This window comes from Anastrepha ludens, chromosome 4 (genome assembly GCF_028408465.1).
Source record: "Anastrepha ludens isolate Willacy chromosome 4, idAnaLude1.1, whole genome shotgun sequence".
NCBI lineage: Eukaryota > Metazoa > Arthropoda > Insecta > Diptera > Tephritidae > Anastrepha > Anastrepha ludens.
In genome coordinates, this window is record NC_071500.1 from 1,319,224 (window position 1) to 1,346,102 (window position 26,879).

General features: G+C 36.9%; 1 protein-coding gene across 4 annotated transcripts in view; it reads left to right on the forward strand.

Moving 5' to 3' along the window:
• Positions 1–26,879, forward strand: part of LOC128861299 (klarsicht protein) — a 190,494-nt gene that overhangs the window by 132,641 nt on the left and 30,974 nt on the right. For all 4 annotated transcript variants that reach the window (XM_054099335.1, XM_054099336.1, XM_054099337.1 and 1 more), the window contains 2 exons: positions 16,749–17,219; positions 26,501–26,710. In XM_054099335.1, the coding sequence (XP_053955310.1) occupies positions 16,749–17,219; positions 26,501–26,710 (681 nt within the window). The remainder of the gene's footprint in view (positions 1–16,748; positions 17,220–26,500; positions 26,711–26,879) is intronic.

The following is a 26,879-nucleotide window of genomic DNA, read 5'->3' on the forward strand; positions in this document are numbered from 1 at the left end:
GCAAAGCTAGTAACAGCTCGTGAAAGTAATCATATTTATTCAAAACAAGTCGAAACAGTTCTGAGTGATTTGTTTTAAATAGCACGTCCGAATGCTTCGTTTTTTATCACAAATCCAATATTTGACTCTTATCATCGACGGCATCTTGAACTATTTCGGCTTCTAAGTGAACCGAACCTTGTTAAGTTTGTCGTAATAAATAGTTTTATTATTAGGGGTCGTCGCCGTTACCCATCATTTCGGATAAATTGTGTAAGATCTGGGGAATACATAGAGATAGACGCAGGTATAATTCAAAATCAAGTTCCTTTATATTACTTTTGTTGGTGTAAAAATCTGCACAGAGCATTGTTTTTTCATCTGGAGGTAGCATTGATCAATGACAGAGGGAATTTAATTTAATACATCTTGAAAAACAAATCTTGCCCAAATATTTGCATTTTAGGTTTAAAGTTGAAATATTCCATAAACTACACATACTGTGCAAGAGCTTTCGGAAGAAATATTGTCGGCTATGGGCGAATCCTTAGTTTTCAGTATTTTTTGTTATTTCTAGCAAATAGCACTCATTCGAAATAATTTTTCCATTGACAAGCATTTTGATTCACCGGAATATGGCAAATCATCTGTTTCGCTGCTCTGTTGGGGATAATTTGTGTCGATTTTAATAGCCTATGTAGGTGTGTAGCTGGGAGCAGCTGCAGCAGCAACGACAGTAGCCTTGGGCCAATGCATGACGTGACGCCCAGAAGTGTGTGCACTTGCGGCCACAACAACAGCAAAGTCGTTCGTGCGCAGTGGTGCACTTGCTGGTACCGTTACTTCCATGCCACCAATCACCAGACTGGCGTTGTCGTCTAGGTAGGCTTGGCCATAACTATGTTGCTACCAGCTCTTCTGTGGGTTTTATTTCCCGCAGTTTTTTGTTCGTTTGAAAAAAATTGAGTAAAGCACGTGTTGGTGCTGCCAAAGTTGTTGCGTTGCGGGGGTTGGGCAAATGCGATTGCAATATTCATTTTACTTGTGAGGTGTAATCTTACAACACCTACGAGTAAGTTCCCACTTGAAAGTTTATGTACAAATATTTGCCAATAGCGGCTGACAGGAGAATACAACTTTCAATTGTCATGACAAATTGCCATCAAGATGCACCCGCGACTTTGACGTGTTGCAATGCGCGCAAAAATTAAAGATTCGCAAAAGCGTTTCGAGTTTGCTCATCAACTCGCATCAAATCAGCGCGCTGCTTGCTGTTGGTTGCCCTCTAACCCTGGCGTCAATAACTCTTATATTTTTTGTTAGGAGTCTTGATTATCGTCAGCAAATATTTTGACTAGCGCAGACTGGAAGCGAATGCTTTCGGATAACGGCTAAACCGTGGTGTGTGTAACGAAAATTTTCAATTGTAAGCATCCGGCAAAACATGCACAGCTTTGAACTGATATCAGTTTGATCTTCAAGAGAGTTCATCTAAATTTCAATTGACCAAATTTTGGATTGAGAAAGTACAACTGCAGATATCTGAAGTCTAAATCATCTCCCAAACCAATTTGTTGAGTGTAAGGGACTTAGTAGATCTTAAGCGAACCTCCCTAATTCAAACAACTTTTTCTGCTTTCCGTTTATACTTTGGCATCCTTTGTTGAAATTGCACAATTTTGTACACCTAATGCCCGAATTTTGCAACGCCTTAAAACCGTTTAGTAAAGCGCTTGAAATGAGCAGTGAGTGTACACCTAAGATCACCCACCGGCGAAGTGCACGTAAGTTAAATTTCGATTTGGTTGGCTTAGTGTAGAGGCTGCTCTGCTTCCTCTGTTTGTTGATGGAATGACTGGCGCAGCTCCGAAAATGACGAAGGCAAGTTGAGTGCATGTATAAATGAGTGAATTATCGACGCTGGGGTCAACTGCTGGCCAACCAATTTACGTGAATTTAACGGATTTAGCTTCTGGGCACCCGTGGCAGAAAATTGGAAACTGAAAGTGTTGTAAAAGCTCAATTTCGTGAATATCAGTCACTTACTGGCTTCGTATATTTGCACATACGTATCTACATACTTATTTGGTGTGAAAGTAATTTTGAATTTTTCATGGACTTCCCGATTTAAAATGAAATGACTGCATTACCGTGAAATAAAACTCGTGAAAATGCCATTCATTTTTTACTCCAAAAATAAGAGAGAATAAGAGATAAGTTTGCGCGTTGCCAGCAGGCACCGTCTCTGACAATAATACCCAACTGCAAAAGGTGTAACGTTTGTTCTGATTTATAAATTTGAGTTACTTTTTCCCCATTATTATACTAGGTTGTTAAATAGCCTAAATTATTTTTGTTATGTTGGTGCACATTTTTCCATCTGTATTTAATACAATGAAAAAAATCAAGTATCGCGCCGTGATTGAAGTTTTATTTTTGGAAGGCTTAAAAGCAACGGAAATTTATGAAGGAATGTTGAAAGTATATGAGGACATTTCGCCATCTATTAGCATAGTAGAAAGATGGGTTGCTGAATTTAAACGGGGTCGTACAAACCTTGAAGATATCCACGTCAAGAACGTCCAAAATCAGCAAAAACACCAGAAATCGTAGAAAAAGTACAGGAAATCCCATACGAATCGTCAAGTGACTGAAAGAGATTTAGTAGAAGCCCTAGATATCGCATTTTGTAGTGTAATCAATATTTTGTCTGAAGTATTGGGTTACAGAAAGCTGTGTGCACAACGGGTGCCGCATTCGCTAACAATGGAACAAAAACACATTCGAATGCGACTTTCTCAGCAACATTTAGGGCGTTCGAAAGGATAAAGTGGATTTGGGCGTCGATTCATCACTATGGATGAGACTTGGGTTATCACCATGATCCTAAATAAAACCAGGAGGCTAAAGAGTGGTGTGAACCTGCCTCTTCGGCTCCGAGACGAGAATTTTGTTCTTGGATTAAAACAGTAAATTCTGAATACTATTGTGATCTTTTAGACTAGCTGAAGGAAAAAAAATGTGAAAAATACCCATCATTTTTCATCAGGGAAATGAACCATTTTAAAAATGGCTAAAATCCTGAATCGAACTTTAAGATTTTTCTGGCCATCCACCGTATTCACCAGATTTGACCCCTAGCGACTTCCATCGGTTTCCAGGCTTGAAAAATGCATTCGTGGAGAGCGTTTTTCATCAAATGATGAGGCCATAACAGCTGTTCCAGATTCTCACTTCAGGGATGGAATTCCAAAGAACTTTTCGTTTAGAAATAATTTTTTCACCATTTTACTTTAATTGTGTTATTCTGAGTGGATTTTAATTAAGATCCTATCTTAATAAACTATTTTCTGTACGCTTCTCAAACTGTTTTAAAACTATATCTTTTTGCTTGATATAAAAACTAATTTTTCATTAAATTAACGTTTGAATAAAAAGTCCAAAATATGATTTTTTTTAAGTGAATGTAACAAATCTAGTACCTAAATGATTTTTTCATATTCTAGAGGATTTACAAGTTATGCGCGACACATAGCACTTTTTGTCTCGTTCCTCATGTACTTCAAAAGTTCCCCTTTTTGAATGCATCAATGCACTTCAAACCATAAAAATGGAGTCTTAAAATTCCAGTTTATAACCATAGCATAGACAATATGGCAGGATTCAGGAGTTGTTAAGACGATTTCAAAAGTGTGGTGAAAGCTTAATTGTTAAGGAACATATTGACCAACTGAAATTCGTTATCAAAGCATCAGCACCCAAAACTACGCCTGAATACATTAAAAATTAGCCGATATCTCCATTAAAGCCGTTGAAATGAATTTTCCATCTTTCGACTGAAAATTTCGTCACTGCTGAGTAGGACAAACTTGAGAATTTTTGAACTGTGGGCTAATGCTTTTCTTATAAAATGTGTCTAATCAATAAATAGGGGTACTCGCAATCCAAGGCAAATGATTTCCCATCATTGCATAGCAAATTATGGCAATTCTTATGCAATACACCAACAAAATACACGCTTGCATGTAAATGCTTTGGTTAGACTAGTATTTTATTATCCTACTGCGCACTGCGACCAAAAGATATCCAATGTGCAAAGATGTGCACATTGGTGTGAATTATTCGCGCCGAATACTTTTCTAATGCCGTGGAAATAAATTAGCGCAGATGAAATACATTTATTTTTTTGTTTTCTTACATTCAATGCGTTTTTTTTGCGTTCTAATTTTATTTGAAGCCTTACAAAACTTGTTTTGAACACAATGTTTGAAATAATAAAGTGATTATTTTTCTTTACTGTATACATGGCATAAGTATCAATAAATCCACAAACTCTTGTGGAAGCTACGTAAAGTTGTCCATGCGAAAAAAGGGATTCCGGTAGATACAGCCCTGCCCTTTGAAGCAGAGAGTTAATAAATTCATACTTTCCAGTTCCAGTTTCGTAGAACTAAAGATTCCTTTGTATGAGGAGGAACCGTCAAAATCCTAATCCGTGTGGAATTATAATCGGGACTAAACCTCCCACCGTCAAAGTACCGATCCCCCGGTACTACCATCAAGTATTTCTTCGGAAGGCGGTTTGAGCATTGCACTCAACGTGAATTACTGTCCTAATGCAATACGTCAGAAGTTGCATCTATCTGCTACCACCCACTGTAAAATTATTTTAGAGGAGACCCACCCCGCGGATCTGGTCTGCTGGTTTATGTACTTACTTGGCGTTCGCGTCTCCGCCTTGGCTGCTCGCTATTCTGAAGTTGTTGCACCGAAGTTCCGCAGCTATGTGCTGTACTTTGTTCCATGTGTCCTGATTCATCAACATCAGTGGCGCTAGATTCTCGGGCATGACGCTGTAGCGAGGCTATCTTCCAGTTTACCCATTAGACTTCTGAAGCAGAGAAAAGTATATGTCCCGCATCTTCGTCAACTGCTGGTGGGCACGCACTGCTCGCAGTATGGAATCTCTTCGTGCTCAAAGCGGTAAAGGAACGCTTTAAAACAGCCATGACCACTCAAGAATTGGGTAAGAGTCTATTGCTTTCTCTACAGCCCAGCTTCAACTTTGGGGGTGAGGCGGTGGGTTCGCCTGCCTTTCTTTGCACCGTCCCATCGTGCCTGCCACTGGTCTACGCAGCGCTGATGTATGGCTTTTGTGCGTGTCAACTGATCGCTTTGGGGTTGATTGTACTTCATCGTTCTAACTTCATACATCTCCAGAGTGGAGTTAATGCTTCGTACATACATATGTAGCGTACTTGAATGCGTCAGGCCAGACTGAGGAGAGACCTCACTACTCCAGTCAGAACCTGTCTCGCCTGCTCTCTTGGTCCTCAAATGTTCGCCATACCACGATTGATATATCGTCCGCCCTCTTATGTAGCTTTAGTCATAAAATGCTTACGTAGAACCAAATGTATGTACGTATGTGTGCGTGGTGACGTAGATATTTACATAGGTAAGTTTAGCCAACTCACTACTATCAGATGAGGTGAATTGTTTAGAATGAAAAATGTTGTCTTACTCGGCATTAGGTCTTGTCGTGTTGTCTTGTGATTTCGGTTTGAAGTTTATGGTTAATTAAACAATAAACTTATCTACAGTCGTGTTCAGAAAAGTCGCAACAAAATACTGAGCCAAGAAATGCTAAATTATTGTTAATAATAACGCTACAGTCAACTTCTCTCTATTTGCTTATTATTTATTAATTTATTTATTCAGAATTACAACCCAAATAATTTACTCGTAACAAAGTGAAAACTTAAATTACGATATTGATGGACGTAAAGTGCAAAGAAGCAAGCTGAAAGTAAGAAAACATAAAATCAAGTAATTCTAGATTATACTAAACTCATTTTTGAAGCACGAGCGAGGGGCATTTCGTGTGTAATCGATAATTCGGTTTGACCAAACGAGAGTTAATATTAGTTTATGTCGTTCTTTCGGGTACCCGTATTTCATTTACTGCCTTGCTTTGGAGTGGAATTGAAAACAGCTAACGCTTTTAGATCGCAAGCTGAAATATGCACATGCTTTTCATAACACAACTGTATATTGAGTTTTGTCGCGACGCAAATGCCCTCTTGAATTCACATAAACCGCTGTCGCTGCCGCTGCCGCCACAATTTGTGATTATAACATTAAATTGCTCTTTGGCCAGGAGTTGGTTACCGGTGTTTTTGTCTGTGCGTGTGCATGCCTTCGCGGTGTCATGTTACCTACGAAACGGCTAATCCAAGTGCGGCACCAAGTGCTAGGCATGGGGAAGCCACTCACAAAAGAGTTACCAATGCCATCAGCAACAACTGTGAATCGTCTTTGGCGTTACATCTTCGTTGGCGAACCGCGATCATAGATACAGTCGAGCAGCGCTGACATTTATTTAACTGCGATGGCAAGTGTTTGAGTTTGTTGTTGTTCTTCTTTTCATTATATGTTGTATTGACGTGTGTGTGCGAGTGAATGTTTGACAGGCAGGGAAGATATTATTGTGTTTTAAGTGATACTAATGACCTTGCCACCTAACGGTACCACTTAAGAGCTGAATTGCATATTTAAAGCCGTTTGGCCTTTCTTTCTCGACTTTGGTTGTAAAACATTGAAAAAATTAAAAATCAACGCAACACGTGAACTACTTTAGCTACGAAGTTGTAGTGTTTGTTACTGTGGATTCTGCCTGAGAACTACTCGGGCTGGCCTTTGTCCATTTGTAATGAAATTAGAAGTACACAGTTATTTATATCGCAACGTAGTTTTAGAGCGTCACTTCTAGATTTGATGAAGTAGAAAACTCGTACTTTTACAGTTCTTATGAAGTTAAATCTCGTATCAACCACATAAAAGTCTCACGTTCTGGCTACTGACGTGATCGTCGACATCCGTCGTTCATCTGCTAATCCAGGCACTTTTTTAACAAGTCCCGTTAATGTCCAACCAGAAGAAAGTTAACAAAACTCATTAGGTACGCTACTTATGCGAGGGTTACTATTTATGTTTTGCGTTTAGCTCTCACAGGTATTTGAAAATATTACGAGTTTGGTTCATACTGAATGGTAGTAACGCACACAAATTTTTGGTTTGTCCTACTTATATATGAATGGAAAATAATCATGATTTTTCTCAACTAAAATATTACACAATCGTGTACGCATGACAGTAAATCCATTCGATCGCCTTAGCCGAAAGGTTTGTACGTGACTATGATAGTCCGTGTTGCTCCGGCTCAAAACCCGCTGTAGGCATGAAACACCATAATGATAAAAAAAAGAGCTTTTCTAGAAGCGGTCACGGAGGCGACATTAAACTTTAGGTCTCTGCATGTGTGGAATAACATCAAATCAGAGGAGAAGTTCGGCTAAAACGCAATAATTTACATATATTAATATATAAATCGTTTTTGATCATAAATACTTTAGGATACTAGAGAATGACCAAACTTCGGCTTCGGCCATTCTCGACCACAAAAGTTCTCTTCGGCTTCGATAAAACACAATCGAACTTCGGCAGAATATGTTTTAGTTTTTAGTCCTTCAGAAGAAATTAAAATCAGACTTTCGGACTTACAATAAAATGTTCAATTACGAGTATTAAATAATTACTACACATGTGAAATAAGTTTTGTTTTTTATTCTTAAAACTTTATTCAAACCTAAGTACATACGTACGCACATGTTAATATTTTATTATTAACACGTTCCCTGTCCGCTGAGCCACATATGGTTCAGTAAACGTGCGCCTGATAAGCACTGATACGTTCCTGAGCCGTATGTGCGTCAGGGGGTATATGGACGACGTGTGTTTCATGAACGTGCAGAAGCAAAAATGTCCCTCTACGCTCATGGACCATATGTGTTTCAGGTAGAAATACCCTACATCCGTTTTTTGTTTTTTAATTATTATTATTACTAAAGCTATCCTATGACTACAAAAAAACAAATTATTCAAAAAACCCTGTTGAACTTGTCGGTCAATTTTGCATTTTTGTATTGGGACAGGGAACGTGTTAATAATACTGCTGGGTTTTTAAGAAATCTGTGCATTTTCAATTACTTGGGTTCTTGAAAATGTTCGGTTCGGTTTCGGTTTGGCTTCGGTCGATGTTCGGTTCGGTTCAGTTTGGACGTTCTCCACTTAAGAGTGGCCCTAGTATGCATATCTACGTGTGTTATTATTCGTTATCGTAATATCGTCCGTCTTTTGCAGTAAAGCTGAAGTGTTGTAATTCTATGAAATAATCGCACAGCATGAAACGAAACCACTTTTAGCCAAGACGTTGACAAAGAGACTCCGGTATCTTCTGCAGCCGACGCAACGGTTGCTGTATTATGTGCGTGTATATATATATGTATGTGTGCATGAATGTGTGTGTGTATGTAGGATCTTTACGACAAAACCCAACAGATGGGGGCATAATTGCGCCGACTACCCATGCTTGTTTTAGAATAAAAAGAAAGTTTACAGCTCACGACCGCACATTACAGTCCGTCGCCAAGCTGCTTCCATTGCTGCTGGGAACACGAACGTGACATTTTGATGAGATTATGTCAGCTATTGTTATTTTTCAATGTAGTTATTGTTGTTGCTTATGTTATTACTGTTAAAAGTGATGTTGGCTGGAGGGTTTTGAATGACATATTTCAACAGATTTGTGGTACATTGAACGTATATGTACAGATATGCGTTCGTTTGTGTATTCATGCATCATAAGTGTAAACAAACATGCCAACATATGTATGTATGCAGGAGGAATTGTAGTTCTGATTCAATTGCTGTTTCACCGCTTCACCACGGAATAGTGTATTGAAGTGTTTAAACTGTACATGACGATTGCATTGCTTGTCGTTCAATAAGATTCTGTACGGTGGCGTTGATTTTTAGGTCAAACTAATCGCAAATCGATACTTTGCAAGCCAACTTGTGCCACTCAGATTGGTCGTCTCGAAAAGAAAACAAATCAATTGGCCAGATCGCTACTATTTCTCAAATAGTCTGGCATTCGCAATATAAATGTATATTAGGGCGAGTCAATTTGTTCTTAAAAAGTATAGCCACTTTGTTTGAGCAACTAAGAAGAAAACCCAAAACCCAAGAAAACCTCCTTTGAAAAAAAAAAACAAAAAAAATATTTATTAAATTATTCAAATTATTAAAATAATACGTAGACAACATGAAAGTATTTCATAATAAAAACACTTTTGCGGTAAAAAGTTCCATAAAGAACTAAATTTTTCACTATAGTATTACACTGTATGACAAAAATAAAATTTTTCTGACCTAGTCAAGTAGAAAAAACTTTAAACTCCGAGTTTTGTAAGATCAATACAAAAATCTGGACTTGAGTCGATAAAACAAATTTTTCACAGGTTGAAACTCATACTCGTATTTCTCCTTAAATGTATATTTATACCTATATTCGATGAAAAGGGAAATATTTAGTAATGGTATGATATATAGAGTGTTAATATCTCATAAGGAATGACGGAGCAGGCAACATAAAATCTTACAATTTTTCAAAATTTTTTTCATTTTGAATAACGCTTGAAGTTACTATTTTATTATTTGTATAAGATGAACAGGTAGGTAGGTGAAATGGTTGAAGTGCCGGTCTGGCACTCCTCAAGTATCTAGCACTAAAGCGCCGTTTTGATACCATTATGAGACCTCCAACCGGCAGATATCTACAGCCAGCCAGAGCTTTTGATAGAATGGAGGAGATTGATTGGATTTAGGTTGGCGCACTACCCCAGGCTGTCGAAGAAAGGGGCGCCCAGTGTCCTTAGTCGTCTAGCTGCCAAACCCGGATATTTACAGAGAAAGTGTTCAACAGTCTCCTTCTCTGAAAGGTCCTCACAGTTTCTGCAATGGGGGTTAAATGGTAACCCTAGCTTTTCCGCGTGTGTGCCGATCGTCCAGTGACCGGTAAACACAGCTACAAGTTTGGAAATTGAATGGAGAGGAGTCCAAAGGACTTTCTGCGTTCTTCGTATATCGTATTAGGGCCAAAAGGTTTTCGAAATGGCACCCGAAGAAATGGAGTTTCATCTTTTCTGCGCTTTCCTGAGAAATAATTTGTGCAGTTCCCCTTTAATATCTGTCAGGGAGATGGCCGGGTAGGAGGTCTCTCAGGCCAATTCAGTCCCCTTCTTGGCAAGCTCATCAGCAATTTCATTTCCCTCTATGTCCCTATGTCCTGGAACCCAGATCAAAGAAATGTTACCTGCACACCCAAGAGATTTGATCTCCTCCTTACAGGAGTTTACTAATTTCGTTCTGCACCATGGCGTCGTCAGAGCCTTAATCGCGCCTTGACTATCGGAGAAAATGTTAATATCTCCCTCGCTCCCGCATTCCCTAAGCATTTTGCATGCCTGCAGGAGCGCAAAGACTTCTGCTTGAAAAACATTAGCAGTGTTCGGCAGTTTAAAGGAGATAGATAAATTGGCTGATTTAGAGAAAACCCCTGCTCCGGCTCCCGATTCCATCTTGGAACCGTCAGCGAAGATAGAAGTACAAGCTTCAGTGCAGATTTTCCCCTCAATCCAATCCTGCCTATTTGGAAAGATGGTCCTAGCACGACCCTCAAACTCTAGTTTGCGGATAGAGAGATATGTTCGAGGTTCGGAGAAATACGGTGTTAACTGCCCGAAAATGCTACCATGTCCTTTGAGAGATTGCCTCCAGAGGTCAATCTCCTTTAACCTGATTGCACTTTGAGCTAATAAGATGAACAACTTCTATTAATGTTTATAAGGAATTATAAATTATTAAAATTCACTGAGGTTCGGCGCTCCATCGTGCGACATTAAAATGTACCGCAACAACATTTGTCATAAAATCCGACTATAAGTCTCTTCTCAAAAATCAACTTAAGGGGGTAGTATGGTTAATTCGGTGTAAAACAAGCATATTTTTCGAAATTTTTTTTGTCGACACAGATTTTTATGAAGAAATGAGTTGGTGGCAGCGAATCTTCGCGGACGTCTCATAAAAAAGTTTTATTGCGGTGTCCCTCAGAACTCATTACTGGATCAACTAAAATCAAAAAACCAAATTGATTCCATCAGCTAATAAAGTTTCGCAGGTAACAACGTCGAATTTTTTTTTTTTTTTGTTTTAAATTTTTTAAAGCGCTTTGAAGTCAAAACACCGATTTTTCATAAAAAAAACTTGAAAACTTTGTTGTTTTAAAATATGACAAAATTTAAAAAAAAAAAAAAAACTCGACGTTGTTACCTGCGAAACTTTATTAGCTGATGAAATCAATTTGGTTTTTTGATTTTAGTTGATCCAGTAATGAGTTCTGAGGGACACCGCAATAAAACTTTTTTATGAGACGTCCGCGAAGATTCGCTGCCACCAACTCATTTCTTCATAAAAATCAATGAAAATTTCACACAATATTCTTTAAATATGACTTTATAATGAAGTAATTTTAAAATTTTGAATAAATCAACTGTGTCGACAAAAAAAATTTCGAAAAGTATGCTTGTTTTACACCGAATTAACCATACTACCCCCTTAAACGCGAGAAAAGAGTCGAAACGTAAAATGTTTTTGTGTTGTAAAGTGTAATGAAAAATTAGAAATACAATTAAAAAAGCACGCACCTCCGCCTTCACGTTCGGACCTCAGTTGGATTAATGAAAAACACTGCAGGTTATAGCATAATAAACATCAAAAATAAATGTATCGTACCCAAAATTTCTTAAAAAAAATGTAAGACATTCGAAAAATAAAAGTGATTGGGATTAATAACTTAAATTAAAAATAAGGAGGAAATCCATTTCGGAGCTATGCTTATGCCTATGCTTCTACGAACTTTTTTGTTCAAAATTGTCAGTCGCCGCAACTAATTAAAGAAAAAATTTAACCCGCCCTAATGTACATATTTCTATGTACGAATGTATAAAGACTTATCTAATTTGTCGATGTCATCGCACACTTTTCAGTCATTTTTATTTAAATTTTTTTCCCATTGAATTGACGTGTGTAGCGATTTCGTGGTGAGTTCTTCGCTCTTCTGCTGATGAGCTTCAAATCGGAGTGTTTAAGTGACACCCACATGTAAAACTCACAATTTTGGAATGTTTTAGTTATGTAAAACAAACACTGTATTATCCGGCGCATCCGACGTTTGCTAGTCTCCATCGAAATATTTGACACTTACGAATGGAGGTAAAAAATAATATTCAAAAATACGTGTCTGTGTGCGTGTGCACGCATAAGAGTGCTCTGACAGTGGCATTGAATATCGAGTTGGGATTTAAATATGAGTTTGCTATCATCTTTCACTGACTAAGGACGCCATTTCCGCCCACTTTTTGCCTATATTTCATATTAATATCCACATCATTTACGTTTGTATTTGTGTCTGCAAGCATTTTATGTCCAAAGGTTTAGTTTAAAAGCTATTTTAAAGTAGTAATAAGTGTGAATTATGGGCCGTGAAAAATTATAGCTGTCACAACTACCGCTTGAACAATCAATAACTTCATTAATTATGTTTTTGAATACGACGAGGTCGTTTCAATTTCGAAGATAGCTTTCGGACATTATATTGCAAGATAAAAATATGCCTAAGGTGCACGACGATTTCTACCACGAACATGAAACATCCATAGATAGACAACATCAATTACGAACTTCAGCTGCCTCGTGAGACCCGCATAGTAGGTTAAACTTCTACTTATCCAGAATCGACCCCAACATACTCAATATATGTCCGTCATGTGAAGACACACCGCACTATACCAACCATTTATTCGCATGCCCTCTTATGCCCTTTTTCCTCTGGACCCACTCTGTCGAAACAGCACGTTTTCTGGGCCTACCGTTAGATGACTAAGACCATGACCATCGGTGACTACACCTCACTGGCAGGGTCTAGTAAGCTCATACAACACCAACAACTACAACGAACTTCACATATTGTATGAGAAGCTCGGCCAAATACCTAGCAAAGTATGCGTGCGCAATTATTTACATATTTGAGCACCCACAAATGCAAAAGTGTTTCTTTTTGTCATTCCACTAGATTTGCAAAATATGTCATGGCTTGAGCGTCTAATACTATATTTCTTAAAAAAATGGTTTGACTAAAAATTACTGCATAAATATTTTAATGTAGAATGAACCCAGGAAAATATCTTTCGTACAGACTTTTGACCTACGAGTGCCTGTTCTTGGCTTTTAAGAGATGAAGGTAAAGTTTTAACAGCGAAAATAAATATCTTAATTAATAATATCTCAAACGTCTCGAACGTGCAGAAAACATTTCCCTTATCTGGGTTCCTGGGCACAGGAATATAGAGGGAAATGAAATTGCCGATGAGCTTGCCAGGAAGGGATCGGCAGAACCGGTTCCAGCTGTCCCCTTCTCAGACATCGGTATCCCCTTGGCCGTCGTTAAAGGGAAACTACACAATTTCTTTCTATAAAAAGCGCAAGACAAATGGAGGTCTGTCTCATCGTGTGCTATTTCAAAAACACTATGGCCTCAATACGATAGAAACAGAACGCTTAAGGTGATGGGAATCCCCCGCCATTCAATTTCCAAGCTCATTGCGGTGTTCACTGGCCACTGGGTGATCGGTACTCATGCGGAGAAGCTTGGAATTCCGTACAACCCCTATTGCAGAAGCTGTGGGGATCCTGCAGAGAAAGAGACTGTGGAACACTTTCTCTGCAATTTCCGGCTCTGGCGGCTAGGCGATTGAGATTCCTTAGCGTGCCCTTTGGGGATGACTTGAAGAAATTCTCCAGCCTAGATCCCTTTTCTCTCCTCCGCTACATCAACAGCACTGGATGGCTGTAGACGGTTGTTTTCTCTTCTCTAAATCCTTTCACAAGTAGTGGTCCACATTATGGTATCAAAACGGTACGTAAGTGCTACTTGTAGTGTACCTGGGGTACTCTTGCCATCTTACCTACCTACCTAATATATTGTCCAACAAAATATTATATATAAAATACTTTCATTCGATATATCGCGTTCTAAAAATATGAATTTTTACAACCGTGTGAGTGAAAAAACACTGTTTGACGATATGATTAGTCACGTTTCGAACCTATACCTAGATGTATGCTTTTTCATGGCAGAAATACACTCGGAGGTTTGCCATTGCCTGCCGAGGGGCGACCGCTATTAGAAAAATGTTCTTCATTTTGGTGTTTCACCGTGATTCGAGTCAAGCACCAACCCACTCGGCTACGGCGGCCGCTGTGATGTTTTTTATTTTATGTGATATTTTATTTTTATTCAAATTGTGAAAAATAGGGAAATAAAGATATATTATATTAAAAGTTAATTTAAAATTATAGGAACCTGTTTTTGTAGTTATCAATGACCGAATCTCGGCATGCAATACTATTTACTCGTAGGTACATGCATATTCACTTACATACATATAAATACATATGTTTTCCGCACTGTGCGCCCAAAGCCAGTGCGGCAGAAACTAATAATGTTAATATGCTTAGCTGCATACATACATACATATATGTACTTATTTGTAGCAACATCATATTGTGGGACAAATGAGAATTTAAATAAAATTGAAACTTAAATTAAATTTCCAGCGCATAGCCAGCCAACAGAAATTGAATATTATATTTCATTGAAACGACAAAGCGACCTTCCACCAGTGAACATAAAATGCACACAATCTTTTCCATTTGTTTGCATTCTCTGCGATCTGCAGATTCTATTACTCATTCATTTCGAGTATTATGAGCAAAAATCACCTTCATCTTATGTCTACGTTCCATTCTGTGCTCGCCTTTGCTTCCTATTAAAAGCGGCCATACCCATTCTATTTGGTGTACCCATTACTCATTTGTTCTAATTTTTTTGGCTAAGCAAACGCCTTTCACTTTAAAGCTTCATGAGAAAAATGAAAGCCACACCTTGTTTATTTCCAGCAAAATTAGCTCTGTATGAAATTCAAATATCGGATTGAAATGGGTAAAATTTGGTTTGCCTGATTAGTGGAAACTTTTCAGCAGAGTTAATAGTTTGATATTACATATTTGTAAACAAATAAAAGTTCTTAGTAATATAAGCATGTTTTGGAATTCAGCGTTTCGACACCTGATATAGGGAGGTCTCCGCTCCATCATTGGCATTCCCGCAATAGTCTTAGAGGCTGTGACAGAATGCCAAAATGCCTGTTCTAAATCTTCGGAAAGCACTGAATGTTTCATGTACCGAAATTTAGCAACGAAACTTTTGCGCGATATCGGCATCTTGGTGTGATGCGTTGCGTGCAATGCTATACATGCATGACCAGTGAACATGACGCATATCTCGACTATTTCGGTCTATGTGATTTCTTGCTGTTGCTTCAACGTTTATTTTTATTTTCGCTTATGCTTTTGTGTGAGCGCAAACTATCTGGGTAAATGGCATTGATTCGAATCGTTTGCAGATGTTGAATGCATTTTGAGGTCGCAAATGGAGGAATCTTATGAAGATATGAAAATCGATTCTACTTCACTGCAATGCTATAAAAAATCCTTTAATATCCAAATATGCTTATATTTTTTATCAAAACGGTTACTAAAAATCTTTGATGAGAAATTTTCCAAAAGTGAGAAAATTTTGATTCTGCTACCTTTTTACTGCTGAACAAGTTAGGCAGCTGCATTGTGGCAGACGTGAAGGCAAGAAAATTAGGAAAAAATGCGTCTATTATGCAGAAATAATTTCATTATTTTACTATTATTTATTCTGCTTTCTGTCGAAATTTTGTTGTGCCTGTTGAGGTTGTTGCCCAATTTTTTCATCTCATAACTGCAAAAAATTTTTTTTTCAGGCAACTTCGCTACCTAGCGTAGGCTCTTTATATTGTTTCAATACTTTTTTATGGAAAAATCGAGTTCACAAAGGACAAGGCTCAAACTAGTTCCCATCCGAAAATTCACCTGCTGAGCGTATCATCATCCCATCATTAAGAAGAAATGCGAATTTATCATTATATATTTTCTCTGTCTTTTATGGAGTTGCACCCAAAAGCTAACATTCTGCGTCCCTCCTCTCACCCATTGGCATAGCCATCAATTTACTGGTCGTATATGAACATTTCAAAAATCATCTTGTTCACTTTTTTTATTTCCGACAACCATTGACAATGTATCAATATGTATAGGAATTGTTATTGTACTCGGTTGCAGGGTTCAATGTGTGATCATGATGCAAGAGTTGAAGAGGTCAGCTTGTGCTTGCACAATGCGAAGATGAAAAAGCACAATCGCATTCATGTACACATATGTACATATGCATATGCTTAGGTGGCCATGGAAGAAGAAGAATCACATACAGGGGCGGAGGGTGGGCGTTCGGTGTTGCAGCGATCAGATCAGATTAGATGATTAATGTAATGTTCAAGCAAAAGCAGTTGAAGTAACATAAACATACTCACATAAATACGCGTGTATGCACATACTCGTATAAGTATATACACATGTATGATCATTAATTTGAGTGTCTCATTGCACCACGTTGGTTTGCGTTTGCTAACGAAATTGATTTTGTTTACGAAGAAGTTGTTGTAATATATCTTAACATTTGTACAGATTAGACTTACTCATAAAAAATGTTGCCGTTTAAGTATACATACATACTTATGTATGCTGTATGTAATTTGTTTTTCTACTCTTATTTAACTGATTTGCATTTATGGTTGCTTGCCTGAAGATTTCACTCCATGTGTTGAGTGTGGTTTCAATTGTTGCACAAAATTTATAAAGTATAAACTTTTATATCCTTTCAGGTGTTGTACCATGAAATCGTATCACATGCACGAGTGGTAAGCGCCTGCATTCGGGCTGCATCAGAAAAGCATCAAGGGCAGGTGCATTTGCAACAACAGCAAGAAGAGGAACAGCAGCTGCAATCTCTTGATAGTTGCAGCACAACAATCGCGGAACAGACCAATTCATCAGTCACATCCAACGAAGAGGAAGTATTGTCAACAGAGACACCAGCTGACAGAGCCGATGGTGAATTAGGCAGTGACAATAGCAGCAGCGGAATTGAAACTGCAGAAAAATCGTATTTGTCGCCGAAGAAGCCATCTGTTAATTCCACTACTGGTTCTTTTGATTTTGAACAAACAGCAAATTCCAAGATTGTTGAGGATAGCTTGGAGCGCTTGCAGAACCGTTATCACTTGTTATATTTGAAGGCATTCGAGGTGCAGCTTTGGCTTGACGGTTTGCTGCGCAAGAAAAGCTCAACTGGGGTAAGTTTGATAAATTTGTCCGATAGTTTTCTATTTCCTCGGGGCTATTGAAGCAATGACCAAAAATCGTATGCTTGTTAAAGAATCCCCAATAACCCGAGAGGCAATTTCTACCAGTTTCTATGTTTATTATTGAATCCTAACTTTACCTCCAAATCACAAGAGGCGTCTGGAGCTTGTAGATCTTAAACATTCCAAATACACTTTGAGTTATTTTTGGTGTTGGAATGAGACCAGTGTCAGTAGTACAGAGCCGTTCAGTAAATTGATTTTTACAACAAATGTAAATTTAACAGGGTGCGTGTTCAAAAATCCTCCCATAAATATTAGTATATAAAATAAGTAAATATTTATAGGTTTTCTTAAATATTTTTCAAACTTTATTTATAAAGAGCGAGAAAAACGGAAAAATATGCACACATGTTTGCCGTACATTCCTCAATGATTTTTGGCGAGCTTTAATTTACTAACATTAAGGCGGTGAGAACTGAGATCTGGTGGGTAAGTACTAGAACGAGGTACTCGAAACGAATGAAACTTGGAAGAAAAAAAAATTGCCTGCTCGAGGCAAAACTTTAAGATCTGTAAATGTTCTAAAAATTTTTTTATTTTTGTTTTATTTAGATGATGACATGAGACACTGATATTTAAATACTCGATTTGACGTCGTGCCAAGATTCCATCTGATCGTTTGGTAAATAACACAAAGCTTTCCCGGGTGGATTCATTCCAGCCCATTTCATTTACTCTTTTCCTCACTATGGCAAAAGTGGCACGATATTGAAGAAAAACCCACACTTTAGATGATCGTCTGATGATAGTCTGCAGTTCGCTTCAAGTCAAATACAAGCAAGATCTTCATACTAAAAGTGATTTGTACACTCTCATTCGCACTTATATTTGTATGCGTACAGATTTCCATTGCTCTACATTTGATGAAAATAATTTTCCATTATTGCTGCTGGTGCCTCAACAGGTTTTACAGAGCACATTTATCTTGAATCATTTCGCTGCCTGGTCCCATCAGTAGCGCTTCGAAAAGGTGTTATTTTCGTTGCGTATAAATATAGTGATTTTTTTTAGAATTGGCGCTGCACATTCCGTTCGCCATTTGATAGGTGTTGTTCTACTCATACGGCCAGAGATGTGCAATCAATCAAATAGCACTGAATTTACAACTTTCAAGCCATAGCAGTTCAGTTTGGCCAAACTTTCACAGTTTTATATGGCTTTATACTTACGTAGCTGAACAACGAAGAGTAAAAGTTTAGTGATCGATACCCGCATTCTGCTACGATTGAGTTTGTGTGTGTGGCCGTGATGTGCCAAACCACTAACCACACAATCGTAGAGGAAGAGTGAACCCAGATTGGATATCAGTCTATAAAAAAGATCAAATAACGTCAAAAATCAATCATCGCAGCCAAATGGCGAGCAATGACCTCAAATCAAAGTTTGCTAGTAATTGGCTCTGAAGCGATCTGTCGGTGGCGACAATTTCCCTTGCTACGCTTTTGCTCGCGCTAATAAATGCTGCGCTGGTCGGGTAATAAGAGCTCTTGCGCTGACGTTCATGCATGTTCGGTGTCAGCCGCTAGACTGGCAGTTGTCGGTTGTTAGAGCCATTAATTAAGCCCTGTTACGAGCATTGTTGAGCGGTCAGCAGCCGACAATTACATTGGCAAATGAGGCTATCGATGACCCGCTCGCAGCAGATGCTTGCATGCTGGACCTACTAGACACGCTCGATGGGGTAATTTTTGATGTGCACAAGGTCTTAAATCACCATTAGTATGACACGCAGCAGACAATCTGTTAGCTGACGTCGTTACCTTAAGGCCAGTGCGACAGCCAAACAAATTAAATCATAATGCATTGCAGAGCAACAAAGGTAGTTTAACCATTAGCCATTAAACAGAAAAACGTATAATGATTATTGTACAATAAAAACTGAGTTTAGAGTGCAGCTAAGTGGAGTGGGCTCAGTAAGAAAAAATCGTAAATTTACAAGTCACTAACTTAGAAAAAATGCCATGATTACATCTCTCGTTTTTTGTTATTACCTTCCGACATTCACAAACAGATTTCGAGAAAACAAAAGACAGAAAAAGAAAGTGAAAAACAATGACATGCTATGCAGCTTAAATCAATATGCTGCAACATTGCCGTCAATGCCCATGTTGCAGCATGAAACAATACTTTGTTGTCGGTGGTGGATTTTTTTGTGAACCCATAAATCAGTTTCTGACAAAAAATAAATATTTTCACATTGTTATTTGATTTTCCAACTTAACCATCTGCAGTAGAGATCTTTCGCCCCACGGTGTATGTACCTTTTTTTATTAGCAGACACGGAAGCTGAGGACAACGTATAGATATTTTACGTATCGTAAATATTTCATTTACATGGATTAAAATTACTTGTGGGAGCGGAGGATGTACATACATACATACATACCGTTATTTCGCCATTTCAATTAACTGTAGTTACAGTTAAAGAAATTGAAGCTGCCTCCAAGAAAAACCATGTACAAGGAACATAACGGTTTCGCTATGTTCGAGCTACTAACTATGTAACCTAACAATGTGAATTTAAACGTTGACAAATAAATAAAGAAATAAATTTATTTAAAAGCAAATTTACTTAATAATTAATTAAATAAAATTAAAATTAAAATTAATTAAATACTAAATCATAGTACTAAATTCGCGTTTCACGTGAAACGGCTGTCAAATTCATACAAATTACATTGCCGTGAAATATGCGTGAAATTTCATGAAACCGCGCGACATGCCAGTAACAGTGACACCTTCTTAAAATGCACATGTCATTTAAAATTGAGCGAAAACCGAAAGCTCGTTTGCGGATGAAGTGCCTGAGTTCAAGTACTCCGAAGGCATTGCATTCTTAAGCGAAGAGTGCTAGTAAATCCTCTTTATAATTTTTGTGTCAATGTATTATATATGTGTATTAATATTTAAAAAAAACACCATCGGTTCTCATAAGTTAAGCGTTTCTTCCTTATTAACAATAAGTGTTGCTGGTGCGATTTCACAGCTGTTTGGTTTATGAACCCAATTTTCTCTTTCAACATCAAAATTTGAAGGCAAATGTAATATTTTCAAACTTATGTCTTCAGACAGGTTAAATTTTCAATTATGACATTAAGAATTTCACCTTTTTAAAGCTCAAAACTTTTTCAATTATACAAACACCCACAACTGTAAACCTTTTTCAATATCCATTTTCCATAGGTGTTCCCATAATTTTTTAAGATAACTTTATTTCATATTTTAACGAGAAGATGTTGAAATTATTTCCTTGATTAAATCGGAACTTATCTCCTTGCTTTTGTAAAGTCAATGATTTTGACAGCATCGAAAAACACTGCGCTTAAGTCTGCTGAAAACTTTTAGGCTACGAGTGCTTCCCGATAGATCATGCATCGTTCTCGATTTTCAAATGGTTAATTGCCTTCGAAGATGTTCACTTTGTCTGATAAGTTTCAAAAGTGATTAGTGAAGAAAGTTAGAAAGAATTACATGCAGTCACTTCTCTTATTGCAATATTAAAAAATTACATATACCTGTAATTTGCATTATAGCGCCATCTATCGGTTTTAGAAATAATAAGTCCAGAAAAGAAAGGCAACGCCCGACTATAACATATCCACTATGTTTTATTGTCTTAATGCGGTGGGATTTTTGAAGACGTTTGCTTCGTAGGCGTTTGAAACTTTGCTTTATATTGTTTTTGTTGTAGTGTGAACTGTGTTTTTTTTTAAAGAATAATTAAAACTAAAAAGTAAATAAATAAATACTCAAAACTTGTCAATACATGCTGTTAACTTTTTTTTGACGTTGACTGTATGTACATACATTTGCTCAAAGTATTTATCGAGGATTGGTGGAGCGTAGTCATATTGGTATGAGGAATCAAAAGTAGTCCAGTATATTTAAACCAATTTTATTCTAAAATGCAATCATTAACATTTTTAAGAACCAAAACGAAATACTGCTGATCAAGTTTTAGGGAGGGTTTGGTGAGATTTTATGGCATTTTGTTCCTTCTAACTGCCTGCCATAGTTTATCGAGGGCGCGAGAAACATTCTCCCTCGCTCCCAACGACCTGTTTTGCTCACTTCCGAATACACTCCTTCTATGCTTCGTTTTGATGGCTATGCACAAGTGAACCACAACCGACCACACAACTTATGACCACCGGCTAGTTTGGCCTTTGAAATTATTTGTAGGCAATTATTACTATTTTTTATTATTTTGATTTTCCTAAACCCTCTGTACAATTTAAATATTTGAAATATAACTTACTAGTTTTGTGAATAAACTACATATATTTATACGCATGCGTGCATAGTTTTTGTTTGACAAAGCTATTCGTAAATCACATCTCAGTTCTATTGCATAATGAATTTTCGAATGTTTTTCAACGACGGCTTCAACTTCCACAACGGTTGGCTTTCGCTTTATCAGCATCACAGACGCCAATTAATCACGATTCGCTTTGGAATTTGCCTAAATGCTTATAGCATTAATTTTTCAGCTTACAGTCAATCATTAAGCTCATATTAGCTGAATTAATGAACACTTTTTACATAATTTACGAAGTGAAATTAAAAAAGGTTTGTTTCAATATTTACTTAAGTTTTCAATCTCATAAGTCACAATAGCTGCCGGTGCTAGCTTTCGAAGTTTTAACATCCAGTTTGAGAAGACTGTCTGCTTTTCAGGTGTTGTAACACAAACATTTACACATACATACAGGGTGGTCCATGTAGTGGTTTATTTTTTGAAATAAAAAATAATAATTTTTTTTTGTATATTATTGGTTTATTTAAAAGAGCAAATACTTTCAATATTTATGGAAGACGATTTCATGAATTCTGGTTTCGCAGTATCGAATTTTGTTAACCCATTTTTTCAAAGCCTTGGTTCTGGTTTCTGGCACCATCTTACGAATGATTTGCTCGACATTCAAATTCAGGGCTTGGTTTGTTAATTGATTGTTCGCATGACATCGGGTCTCCGCTACAGCTCATAAAATAAACTCCATAAGTTCGTCGAAATACAGATGCATGCAGTCGTATAAAAACTTTAATTGTTACAAAAAACTAAAAGTAAATCGCGTTAATTTTATTATAGTATTCAATGAATTTTTTCTCGTATTTTTCTCATATGGATCATGCGACACTTTCGTGAAATTAAGTGTAACTAATTCAAGAAAATAAAAGGCTGCAAGATTTCATTCTCTGTAGTAAAAAATGCACTAAACAATTTTTTTTATAGAATTTCATGAGTTCAAATATACATGCTCTTTAGTGTAATGCCTAGATTCGTGACGGCCATATGCACACATATATACATACATACAAGGTGGCGCAAAATTAATCAACCCATCGGAATATTATAAAGATTTTCATCACTCAATATCATTTTTTTATTTAATAAAAGTTATAATATAATATACACATAGTAGAAAAAGTCTGCGTTCACCTATGCAAATATTCTTTGCATTAGAAAAAGTTCAAAACAATAAATATTTCAGAATTTTTTTTTAATGAGTTTTATTAAGTTCACTTAAACGTAACTATCACACATATTTCGCTACCAATAACAAAATCAAATTTAAAATGAGATCACATAAAATTAAAAAGGCCATTCAAACTAAACGGAAAAAGTTTGCGTTCACTTCAATAATAATAAAATAAAAGGCTTAAGATCATAGAAATGTTTTAAAATTAATAGCTAGTTGGATATCCCCGGCTATTTATGACTTCTAGGAGGCGTCTTTTCATTGATCCAACTAATATAGGTTGGCTGTTATTTCTGGACTTATGGGTTCCCATTCCTCTTTAAGCGCGTTCTTAAGCATTTCCTTGCTAGTTATTGTACGCTCTCGTATTGTTTTTTTTTCTAGAACGTCCCATAAGTGCTCAATGGGGTTAAGGTCAGGTGATTGTGGGGGTGTGCGAAGTTGTTTTGGAACATTATACAACAACCACAACCCAATAATCTCTGCTCTGTGTTTCGGGTCGTTGTCCGGTTGGAAAACAAATCTTTCACCGAGTCCCAGTTTGATTGCACTTTCTCACAAATTCGTTTTTAAAATATCGAGATAATCATGTCTGTTCATTATCGACTCAAAAAACTGCATATTTCCAACGCCCGAACTAGCCATACACCCCCATATCATGGCACCTCCTCCCCCATGCTTTACCGTAGGTACCAGATTTTGCTTTCCAAGTGCCGTTCCGTTTTTCCTCCAAATAATTTTATGACCTTTTATCCCGAAAATGCAAAACTTGCTCTCATCTGAAAAAATCACACTATTCCAACACTCTGGTGGCTTGTTTACGTATTCCTTGGCGAAAGCCATCCACTTAAGTCGATTTACTCGCGATATGAAGGGTTTTTTTCGGGCCACTCTGCCGTGAAATCCGATTCTTTTTCGAATTTTTCTTACTGTATCTGGATGTACTTTCTTTTGGTATTTTACTTCTATATCTTTTGAAATTTGGCTTGCTGTTAGTCGTGGATTAGACTTCACAAGAATAGTTATGTTGCGTTCTTCTCTTTCCGTCAGTTTTTTTGAACGCCCAGAACGAGGCTTAGACTCCAAACAATTCGTTTGCTTGAAGTTGTTTATCACTCTTTGGACCGAGGAGTATTGCCTCCCAACAATTTTCGCGATTTCCCGATAGCTCTTACTATTTTGCCACAAACTTACAATGATTTTCCTTTCACCAATATCTATTTCTTTTCGCCTTTGGTCCACAGTAGCAAAAAATTTATTTCTAATATCAATGTTTCCCTCTTTAGATTTGTTCTTAACCGCGTCAACTACATGAATGATTTAAAATTTAATTTAACGTAATTGCCATGCAAATAATCGTCACTATTCGAAATGAACGCACACTTTTTCTGCTTAGCCTATTTAAGTAACTGTACTACAATCCCGTTATCTGAACACGACGCAGCTCAAACTCCAAAAAATTTTGTTCATAACCTCTATGAATAATTTTCTTTGAAATAAGTGAAAAGAAATAACTGAGAGTTTTAAGATAAACACGTTAAATTATTTTAATACTTTATAACAGTGGGTGAACGCAGACTTTTTCTACCATGTGTATGTACTATTGTATACATCCATACATGCAGCGACCCGGCTCGGCGATCTACTGATTCTTTTGGGATTAAATTACATTCAATTACAAATTAAAGGGAATTACTATTAGTAATCGATTCCGAATGCATTACCTTTTCAATTTACGAAAAGTAATTTCGACATGCAAACCTAACATTAATATTATTTTAGTGCGAATAGTTCGCTTCACAATTCCACTGAACCACAAGTAAGGGCAAAATATTCCAGTGAATTTGTATACCCGCGCACTTTGCACAAGAGTATTTTTATTTTGAATAATGAAAAATTACTCAAATTCTGTGCAAGTAATGAGCCCGGAAAAGAAATATGATGCCATTAAAGTTTTGAAAAATGGTTGGTACCACACCAATTGTTGGATAAATAATGCGTAAATCTCGCTAACGACTTAAAAACCCCCAACTTGGGGCGTGTATTGCTCTCCAGCTCATTTAGATCCGATATATGTATGTAAATATTATTCAGATTAGATAAACAACATGGCCACTTTTTCTATTTAAAACTATATTTTTGTCTGTCCGTCCGATATTACGAGCTATACTATACGAGTTTTGCACGGAACTGAATTTAGCGCCTCGCTACTTGTTTAGCTAATAATGGATTTTGGAAATAAATTCTCTGAATTTGTAAAGGCTGTCCGGTGTAAGCCTTTGGATGGTAAAACCCAGGCAGGTTATTGAACAGAAATGTATACAACTTTTGCTTGATCGAATAATTGATTCTCTACATCTAAGCAAAAATACCATACAAGTACATACATGCGTGAATACCTACTGAAATGTGGGAAAATAAAACTTAATCATCAGCTTTCAAGGTTTCTGTTAATGTTTTGTTGCCGATTTCTTACAAAACTCGCAATAACATTAACTATTTGCAGCAGCATATTTTTGTTTTGTTCTTTGCTACCCTAAGACACTTCTCTATAGAATTCTTCCGGTACTGAAAGCAAAATAGAAAAAATAGGGCTGGCCATAAATCATGGCACATGGAAAAGGTAGATAACACATCCAGTGATTAGCATTGACAAAAATTAATAGGGCGGTGTCTATTAAATATACATAGTAAAAATACATACATACATACATACATACGAAAGTATGCAGTAAATACTCAATGTACGTTTCCAAAAATATTCTCACACGAATTCGGCAATAAACTTAATTATAAACATTTGTAATTGGCAATGAACAGAAGTTAAACATTCCGTTTCAAATTGTTACGAAACCATAAGTTCTTGACCAAAAAAATCAAGGCTTTTTAATATTTACACAGTATTCTATAGAATAAAGGCAAACAGATTTTATTGAAAATACTTATATACCAAACATTATACGCAAAGACACTTGAAATTTTTTATGTATATATAAAGAGTGTTTCAAAAGTGACGCATGGATGCCTGTAGTGAATGACTCCTAGATGGTACCGTTTTTATGCCATCTTTGACATTTGTCTACTTTACAATTTTATACGATAGAACAGCTTTGAATCTTATTATGAAAATAATCGATCTTTAAAAACAACATATTGCAAAATTAATGATTTTTTGGTGAAAATAATCTTCCGAATGAGTCGACGATTCAAGGGTTGGTGAAAAAATTTCAGGAAATTGGTTTTGTCGAGGAGGACGGGCAGACCAAGACCTGGCCGTCGAGAATATTGCTCCTGTAGCGCAAAGAATCGACTGTTTGGTTGATTTTACATGTAGACGCGCTTTTGGTGGACATTTAAATGATGCCATTTTTCACATATAATTGTAAGGCCCTTTACTTCGAATATTATTTAATTAAATCATATGAGTTTTATTAAATAATACCGACAAGTGACACAACTAAGAGAGTGGCAAATGCCCCTGAATTCTACGAAGCAGCTAACTATTTAAGCATTTCAAGAATAAACAAAAACCGAGGGATTTTGTCAGAAACGAAAAAATCGATTAGTTGTCATAAACTGTGAACTTTCTTTAGAACTACTTATGAACTGTGAGCTTTCTCTCCAGAGGGGTTTAGTAGGTACTTTCCAAAAACAAAAACTCCTTCTCAATACTCTGAAATATAAAATGAATTTTAATTTAACTTTCGGGATTCCCTTTTTCTCTTCTAGAATATTATTTGTGCGGCTAATTACGTTGATGATCAAGACAATGAATGCAATTCTTCAGAGTGCGATGAGGATGAAGCTGCTGCAACAGAAGACGATTTAAATATTCTTGGTTCCGGAATCGAGAGCGATATCACACATAACTCTTCTTCAATTTATGAACTACAGAATTGTGCTGATTTGGTAAAAGAGGTCGATTGCGACGCTACAAAGGTAACCGTTTTTCGCGCTTATCAAATTGACATATTTATGTTTTTTTCATCATAAAATACAGATGTATTTATTTGACTGCCGCATTTTCTAAGCATTGTGTGCATGAGGCGTCGCCAAATTCACATTTTTTGTTATTTTTCTTTACATATTTTGCGCTTTCATGAAACTA